The sequence below is a fragment of the Trichomycterus rosablanca genome, chromosome 13, assembly GCF_030014385.1.
Source record: "Trichomycterus rosablanca isolate fTriRos1 chromosome 13, fTriRos1.hap1, whole genome shotgun sequence".
Taxonomy (NCBI): domain Eukaryota; kingdom Metazoa; phylum Chordata; class Actinopteri; order Siluriformes; family Trichomycteridae; genus Trichomycterus; species Trichomycterus rosablanca.
This window is the reverse complement of record NC_086000.1, coordinates 24,529,149-24,538,035: the sequence shown is the minus strand read 5'-3', so window position 1 is coordinate 24,538,035 and position 8,887 is coordinate 24,529,149. Positions and strand designations below refer to the sequence as shown.

Sequence of the window (8,887 nt, the reverse complement as noted above, 5' to 3'; positions counted from 1 at the left end):
ACGTATAAAAGGCAGCGAAATATGTAGCCAATGCAAAGGTTTGATAGGCCTATAACCAAAATCCCCGGTGTCACATCTTATTGTTTATTCCTATATTGTTTATTGTTTAATCCGTATTATCCCTATCCACATTTAAAAGTGCATTATTTTCTTTAAAAGCTGCAGCATGTAACTTGCAGAAATGCTCTGTAGAATTATAACGTAGTAGTGTGGTTTGGATTACTATTACTACTTACCCAGTTTAATCTAATCAGAATTTGGTGCAATTTTTCAAACCTGTCATACGTCAACATATGCTGGAGCCACAATTTCAGGTACTTGAATGCGATGATTTGTTAAAAAATTGCTTTAAAAATAGATGCAGTACAACAAATACACATTGCTACCAAATATGTCTGGTTCTCTTAGGTACTACACTTTTTATTTTATTCTTACTGTTAAAACTGAGGGGATTACTGCACTTTCCATACTGTTACAACTGCACCAAGTTAGCTTTTGGATAGAAAAAAAAAATCATCAACACCTTTTTTCTTCTACCAAAAGCCACAAACAAAAATTTGGTTTTCATTCAATTTCACAATTTGTTTTAGGTCTTAAATGCGACCATCAATAAAATGGTATGTTTAATGTCTTTTGTGGGCATGCTTAAACCAAATCTGTCTTACCATGTGGTTTTATCAGCTGTCCTCCTTGAAGCCCTAATGAATTTGAACTTATAAACCTTTGAGTTAGTACAGTTTGTGAAATTACTTAAACAGATTGTGTCCAAGTGTAGTCCAACTAATTTAACACAAGCTTAACACTACCCTTCTCTGTTTCAACTTGTATCTTAGTTTTTCCCCACTGACGACTACTACAGTAATCAGTTTTAAGGACACAGATAGAAATCAAAAACTTTATTACAAAAATAAGTTACACTCACCTCATTTTACAGTATAAAACAATTTATTTGCAGGAATGCAAAAACGTTGTTGGCCACCAACGATAGTTTAAAACTGCTAACATTTTGTCAAAAGGTTGATACAGCTTCATCAAGAGGGAGTTAACTGTACAAAACCGGTTGAATGGTTCAGTCAACTGTTTGCAATATAATGGAATAGAAACCAAAGCTGCAGCATCCCTTTTCCCACTAAATGATTCCCATCACATCCAACTGAGTACAGCCACAGGCACATGTACCAAGTGCACAGCAGCACACTGGTTTTCTTCTGTCTTCATAACTAGCTGAGTGGCAATTTGATCATTAAAATCACTCATGATTTAAATTAAAAGGCAATATGGTACATGATCTGTGATCCTAGAACTGTAAAAGTTACCCAAAACTGCTAATCCATTTATTAGGAAAAGGGACACTGCAGGGCTTACCAAAAGCAGTTGACGCCTTTGTGATGTTCAAGCCTTTACAAAAGTAACATTTTATTCCAAAACTATCATACAATCATACAACCAGTAACTACATAATCTGAAGAAGCAAGACAGCTAATTCAGTTCAAAATACAATAAAAGCAGGGCTTGTTCAGGCTCATCATATGAGATTATTTTGCATGCCCAGTTTGACTGTTCGCAGTGTCAGAGCAGCAGCAAAATGATTATATTACATAAGTACATCTTGAGCAGCTGCTCTAATGCATATTTCATAAAAAAACAAGCCCTGCTTTCATTAATATAAGTTTCCCTATTTACAGTACAGGCAGGGTAGTTCAATCCTCTGTACTGAGGTAGTTAACCAACCCTTAAAGACAAGTTCTTAAAAGAACCACTTTCCTGGAATGCCTGACTTATCCATGCAAGGTGGTTACACCAAAAACCTGCAGATGTCACGTCCTCTTCATCCAAATCATTAATTTAGACAAACATGGATATTCTGACAATAAAATTGCAATTAGCACAAAAATATACATTATCATCAAGCTCCACCGAGCCACTTCAAACTCAGAGACTTAAAGAAAGTGCAAAATAAAAAGAAAAACGATGTTTAGTATCCTTTAGGAATTTCTATTTTCACTGGTGTATTTTGTAATATTTGGGGCAAGTTACAATGAGGTGTGACTTATTTTAATTGCAAGACTTAATACAGCAAGTTCAAAGGTACTGAGTGTAATTTTCACTGGGTTTCAGGAGTGGCAGTGGGGGTATCTGCTTCTGTAAAGCTGGAACATCATCGGAGAATTGCCTTGACCTTACCATCTTTTACACTGGCAGTTTCTGGTGTAACCCCATGTAGCAAGTCAGTGTTCACCGTCACTGATCAGGACCAGCCTCAACTCCCTTGCCCTGCTGAGAGAAAAAAGGTCCAACTTAACTAAAAATGTCAAAAAGGATCACTAAACACAAAAATCAATACCTTTTAGACTGATGTGCCAAACACATTTCCCCATTTATTCATGCTCGAGTTATTCTTTTCCTATGCAAACTTAAACATTTGGAAATATTTGTTTATCATGCAAATTAATGAGTCTGATGTTTATATAGTTTTATGATGTTATGCATATATATATATATATATATATATACACACACACACACACACACACATACATACATACATACATATATATGTATTCAAAGCCACTCTTGAATGGCCTCTTAACGATACTCAGAAAAACTAAAGTAAAAGAAGCTGGCAAACCTTTGGTCCATTCCTTCCGCAAGGTGCCTTTTGTGTGTTAGCAATTTCAAAGAAGGAAATAGCAAAGAAATACTTTGATCAATATCACTTAAGAAATATCTCACTGGAAAATGTGACCTGTAGAAAAATAAGGTCTCAATAAGGTGTGGTGACTGAAGCTTCATACTTCTTGCTCTCTCAGATAACGTACCACACGGCCTCTCTGCTGAATTGCACCTCTGGAGCCACGTGCCCCTCGATTGGATTCTGGACCGCCACGCTGAGAGAAGTTTCCTCTTCCTCTAGCAACAACTGCACCACGCCCCCTGGAAAGAGCAGCTCCACGGGCTCCTCGACCCCCTCGTCCTCTTGCCTGGAAGTCTTCATAGCCATAGTATGGGTCTTCATATCCTCCTCTGTAGTTGTGATAGTCATAGCCGTAGTAATCGTAATAGTCGTCATAGCCGTAGTAGTCATGGGGATAAACAAAACCTCCCCTGCCGCCTCTTCCTCTTGCTCTAGTGGGAGGGGGCATATATGGTGGGCCATAATAGTAATATTCGTCATACCTGAAAGAAACCACAAAAAGCATTGCAATATGTAACAGTATTTAAAATAGGTTGTTGTGATACTTTATTTTTAGTTTCGCACAAGTTACATCAGTCCATGAACTCACATTTGGCTTTTAGCAGCTTGTCTCTGAGCTTTCCGCTCCTTCCTTTTCTGATCTGGCGGTTTGGCAAAAACAATTTCGATTTGTTCGCCTTCCAAATCTTTTCCATTTATTTCAGCTAAGGCCTAGTAAAAAAGAAATTAATCAGTGAATATTTACAATATCAACAAAGTTGACCCAAACAATGAGCGAAACTGAAATATTACCTTAACTGCACCATCTCTCTCCTCAAAGTGAATAAAGGCATAATCCTTTAGCTTCTTGACCCTCTCAAGCTTGCCAAACTGGCTGAATGTATTTTCTAGGAGTTCTTCTGATACAGTGCTTGCAAGGTTTCTTACAAAAAGTACTTTAACCTAAAAGACAAGACAGGAATGTTAATATTTCAGGAGCTACACAAAAGACAGCTACCCAGCACGAGGCAAACATTATTGCCACAAAAGTCTTGTTGATCACCTTTGCCATGACCTCTGGGTCCGGATCCTCAATGGGGTCTGCCCATTCCACAGTCACCACATTTCCCCACACCTTCACCTTTCCACTCATCAACTTGCGCCGTGCTTGTGCTGCTGTTTTGTGATCCTCATATTCCAAAAAGCAAAAGCCTCTATTTTTCTTTTTGTCATCAGGCTGATGATATAAAATTACATCACTCAGCCCCTCTGAAAAAAGCAAAGACAGGACAAAGTAGACTTAGAACTTTTTTTTTTAAAGAAGCATACTATTAATTAAATAGCAAAACTAAACAGATTTGCAACAATTTATTTACCGGTAACTTTGGCAAATTCCTCCACTATCTGTTCCTTGGTTTTGCTCTTGGGGATGGATCCCACAAACAGTCTATTATTAGCGACAGAGATGCACACACCAATATGTTTACCTGGGCGTATCTCGCTGTTGTTACACTATAGGAAAGGCAAATAAAAAAAAGTATTAGTTTATTATAACTCTTATCATAACATTTTTAATCTGGAAGGTCTGACACGTTATCACTTACCAGTTTGACAGCATCCTGAGCAGCCTCTTTAGTGCAAAAAGTAACAAAGGCATAACCCCTGTTTAGGCCACTGAGGGGATCCATCATCAAGCGCAGGTCCCAAATAGGTCCTGCATTTTCAAACAGCGGTACCAGCTCATCCTCAAAGAGATCTCTAGGGATTTTCCCCACAAAAATCTGAGGAACAGAAGCCAGTTTTAATCACTAATTTAGAAAGTACAATAAGGTTAGTGTGCCTGAGGCTAACAAATGCTACAAGTAATAAAAACTTCCCATGTATTGCTAAAAGATGTCATGCTAATCTTTATAGTGAATACATCTGGTGACTACACTAAATCCTCTTTGCAAAGACTGAAAATCCATACATGACTTATTTAATGTTATAAAATAAACATATATTATGGATAACATTAGTTGGAAAAAAACAGCTGTGTGAAGAATCATAGGCAAACTCTAAAGATTCATTGGAGTGCCAGATCTTACCTCTGTGCCAACTGTGGGCTGTGCACCTGAGTGAGTTGACTCTGGAGGAGGGCCACCATATTTCCTCTGACCTGTTGTCACATCAAGGGTATATCCAGTTCTTTCGAGCAAAGCCTGACAAATTAGAAAGCTAAACATAAATCACTGCTACACAACAAAATCACTTCAATTAAATAAAAATCCAACGATTTTGAACAACGACATACAATGTTAAAGAGCAGAAACTTACTTTGATTTTTGCCTCATCTGGTCCTTTATTAGAATCTGAAACTTTGGTCCCCTGCTTTTCCCTTTGCCTGTATGTCTTCATAACTCCACAGAGAAAGGCACTTTTGTTCTGTTGAGAAAGTTAAACGCTAATCAGCTGTGGCATGTGCACTTTTTATGCTTTCATGGCAGTTGCAGAAAATATGACAATGAGTGGTTTATTCTAATTAATTCATATAGTCATCAACAGTTATTCATCTGCTAAACTATTCTTGTGGCTGAAATTTCACAAAACATCTGCAGAGCTTTAAATCGATAAATAATTTTTTTAAAGCAGATTGCATACTGTGTATCTATACTGTACTTCACATAAGCTGGTTTTCCAGACATTAAACACACATACCTGAACATGTGAGAGGTCACTATCTTTAAATTGTAGGAGGACTTGCAGAGCACCTTCTTCGTTAAATTCCTTTAGAGCTTCAATTGCACGATCATCAAGGTCACTGTGCGAAACCAGACCTAAGCAAAAGATGCAGACAAAAAATTATGAAATGGAGATGAATGTTAAGATCTTCTTTTTTCTATCTGCACTCTTTCTGTTTGGATATCACTGATGCTGGGAGGTGTCCAAGCAGAAATTTACAAAACTAATCACAACAGATGTCATGGCGTTATTTGATACAGTCGTCTAAAAACCCTTTGCATATCAAGCTTGCCTACAGTGATTTATGAGGACCCATCACCTGTCTTAACCACTGCCAGCTGCTCCATTGTTTCAGTACATGTCCATCTGGCAACACACTTGCCCTGACACTGTATGAGGAGACCGCCTTTGGACTGCTTATACTCAGCTTAAAGGGACTACACATGAAATTTTCTGAAACTGCCACCCAGGATACCCTGTTTCCTCCAAATAGCTACAGGAGGCACAGAGAAACATACAATATTCAGACTAGTTTTTGCAAGCACTTTATGACTGCAGTACCCATTTTGAAAGGAAACCACAAAAAGTTGCTTTGCTGTTCCAATTCCCAAAATCGCATTTTAAAAAGCACATGCAATTGGACTGAAATCTGAAATGGGTGCAAATATGCTGAAAGTTTAAGGGGCCTTACCTGCTAGGTAAATTTCATCTAGTTTGACAGCAACTTTTCTAGGTAACCCAGCGTCTAATAATGTCTGGAAGTGTTCTGAATGGGTAACTGCAGCCGAAGTCTCCATTGGTTCTTCAGTACCGTTTCCATTTATATGCTCTGTGGCCATGTCTCCGTTATCTGCGCAGATGCAATGAGCCAAATTAATCCAAACTGGGCAAAGGTCAAGGAACCTGTTGCCTGACCCTGTGTTTATGCTTTTTTATCTGCTACAAAAAGTGCACTGCACTTATTTGGGGTCACTTAATGGTAATGGGCTCTCATTTTACTGCTTAAACAAAACTGCATGATTATTAACTTTAAACACTCAATTAAACAGGGACAGGCCACCACAGTCACATTTAAAACAATGCTGCATGCTGCAGATTGTAACATCAGTACACTTAATGCATTGCCTGGGTATTGCCAATACCTACTTTAGTGTTATGCAATGGTGTCATCATTTGTGCACCAACTGGAACTTGTGTATTTAGTGTAACAGTAAGGATGGGTAATGAAATAAGGATGAAATTATTCCAGAGATTTTCATGGCACACGTTTATACTGTACATATTCATATATATATGTAGTGTGTGTATACATTTAGTGTGACTAGCTATGACAATGTCAAATTTCACTGTACAGTAACAATAGAACTATTTGGATTATACATAAGAATATTTGATTAAGCTACAATTGTGCTACCATATTCACAAAACAGTGCAGCCATATTATGGGACATGTTTAAAATGTGCATTTCACAATGGAAAACGGGAAAAACATTTACAAAAAAAATTGCTTGCAACAGTTTGTTTAGTGGAGTCAGTGGGCTGTCGTATTGTGAAAACGTCTACAAGTATTGGGACTTCATATTATTTCTGCCATATCACATATTCCTCCAAAGAATAAGCCTGAGCTCCCAACTCAGCCTACTTCTCCACGTGTTCTTTTGAAGGGCTGATCATAACGCTAGCTAAACCTAACAAAACGGACACAATTTTATAAAATCCTTCTCTCGCACAAAAACTACTGCCATAGAGCATTCGTTCGCACATAAACTCACCAAAAACCTAACATTGGCGCCCAGTGATAGCGCACACAGTCGATCCGCTAACGATGCCCTAACAATGGATCAACCGGTGACAGACAGGTTTACATTTCATAAAAGGTCTGTTGGGTGATCTAGACGTAAGACTGCGACATCTTCAGCTCTAAATAAACATTGCTTTATGATATTCTACCGATCAGTCTGTGCAGCTGTTAAAAATGCTATTAAACAAACCCTTTTTACTACAGTGCATTGTGGCTACCATGTTTAGGCCGCCAGGGCACGAGCAACGTGGACACCTGGTTTACAATCCTTGATTTTTTTTTGACAGCTACTGAGATCCAGACGCTTAGCCGAGTCAAATCTTAACCACGATTGCACATTAGCGTGTTTACAAACCCCACACCGAGTACTTTGTTGGATATAAAAACCCCGCATGCTTTCTATAAGGCACAGGGCGGTTAGCTAGCTAACGCTAGCTGAATAACTTGATCAGGAATTCCGTTTCTTTATCCTTGTCAGGTCAACAAGCACGCTATATTATAAAACGTCTTTTGAAGACCAACCCACTGGAACCTAACAACACGTAAGCAAACTGCAAACACAAATAATCCTAGAAGAGGCCTAACTAAGCTAAGCTAACTAAATTAGCCAAGAGCAAGTGAACGTGCCGCCACATGGGAGTCCATTTTCATTTTCAAAAAGCCGGTGTAACGCGTCCCGGCCACTCACATACTTCTGATTCAAAACAAAACCATTCCATCACATTTCTACATCACACACTTTCAGTCAAGCCTAGGACATTTCTCGTACCTGTCTTTTAACTCTGATCTGGTAAGTATAGACGAGTCCGAAAAGATAAAGAAGTAGAAAATGAAAAGTGAGGGAAACCCGTGCCGCTGCTCCGGCGCCGCTCTCACACTTTAGCCAGCTCAATGCAAAATGGCGGTCAGCATCACACAGCCAGAGCGTTTTCACAACACGGGGTTTCTGATGCGCTCATTCAGGGGATCAAACGTTTATGGCGGGTGTTTAACGTCCAACAGGGTAAATGTAAACTCAATACTGTATACATATACACCAGGCTCACATTGTGTACCTCCAAATGCACCTTAAATAGCACTCATTTTACAGGAAAAGACACTTATTACGAGCTAAATCTACATTTTCTTCCATCCAAATCGCGGGAAAAGCGACCACTTCACAAAAACCCTGAATGACTTAATTATATATTTATGTATTAAAGGTACACCCCAGCTAACAAAATTACGTTCTGATAACGTTCCCCAAACGTTCCATTTTGGTTGCGGGAACGTTGCATTGGAATGTTCCCTCGACGTTATTTTGTTCTCAGAACGTTTTTTTAAAGTTATGAAAACGTTCGTAGAACGTTACCTAAACCTAATTTGCAACCATAATTGAACGTTCTGGGAACGCTGTCTTGGAATGTTCTTAGAACGTTCAAAATAATGTCTTCTGAACGTTCCCTTATGGTTGTATGAATGTTTTATTAGAACATTGCTTTAACGTTATTTTGTCCAGTTTTCTTGATGTTCTCAGAACGTTCTTTTAAAGTTATAAAAACGTTCATAAAACGTTACCTAAACCTCATTTGCAACAATAATTTAATGTACTGGACAGTATTTAATGTTGTAAAAAATTGTTGTTAGAAATGTAAACACGATAAAACCATCACCTAAGACAACAGATAGATTTCTTGTTCTTGTTGTTCTTT

The 8,887-nt window shown here is 38.3% G+C and overlaps 1 protein-coding gene across 4 annotated transcripts; it reads right to left on the bottom strand.

Annotated features, from left to right (window-relative positions):
• Positions 1-926: 926 nt before the first annotated feature.
• Positions 927-8,071, bottom strand: syncripl (synaptotagmin binding, cytoplasmic RNA interacting protein, like). 4 transcript variants are annotated; one of them, XM_063006938.1, is made up of 12 exons: positions 7,966-8,071; positions 6,087-6,245; positions 5,372-5,490; positions 4,991-5,098; positions 4,762-4,875; positions 4,279-4,455; positions 4,051-4,186; positions 3,738-3,943; positions 3,488-3,637; positions 3,285-3,406; positions 2,820-3,177; positions 927-2,277 (listed from the first exon to the last, which is right to left on the bottom strand). In XM_063006938.1, the coding sequence occupies exons 2-12, from the start codon at positions 6,232-6,234 to the stop codon at positions 2,242-2,244; spliced, it is 1,674 nt and encodes a 557-aa protein (XP_062863008.1). In that variant the 5' UTR covers positions 6,235-6,245; positions 7,966-8,071; the 3' UTR covers positions 927-2,241. The 4 variants fall into 4 exon arrangements, with proteins under 4 accessions (XP_062863008.1, XP_062863009.1, XP_062863010.1 ...); XM_063006939.1 differs by having other exon boundaries at positions 927-2,274; XM_063006940.1 differs by lacking the exon at positions 7,966-8,071 and adding an exon at positions 5,715-5,888 and having other exon boundaries at positions 6,087-6,161.
• Positions 8,072-8,887: the final 816 nt, after the last annotated feature.

Bases quoted from the DNA above. Each gene is read 5' to 3' on its own strand.
- syncripl (XM_063006938.1), bottom strand. From the start codon at position 6,234: ATGGCCACAGAGCATATAAATGGAAACGGTACTGAAGAACCAATGGAG. The intron at 5,491-6,086 runs GTAAGGCCCCTT...TCTTTTGCTTAG, and splicing joins AGATGAAATTTACCTAGCAG to GTCTGGTTTCGCACAGTGAC. The intron at 3,944-4,050 runs GTAAATAAATTG...TGCTTTTTTCAG, and splicing joins GGAATTTGCCAAAGTTACCG to AGGGGCTGAGTGATGTAATT.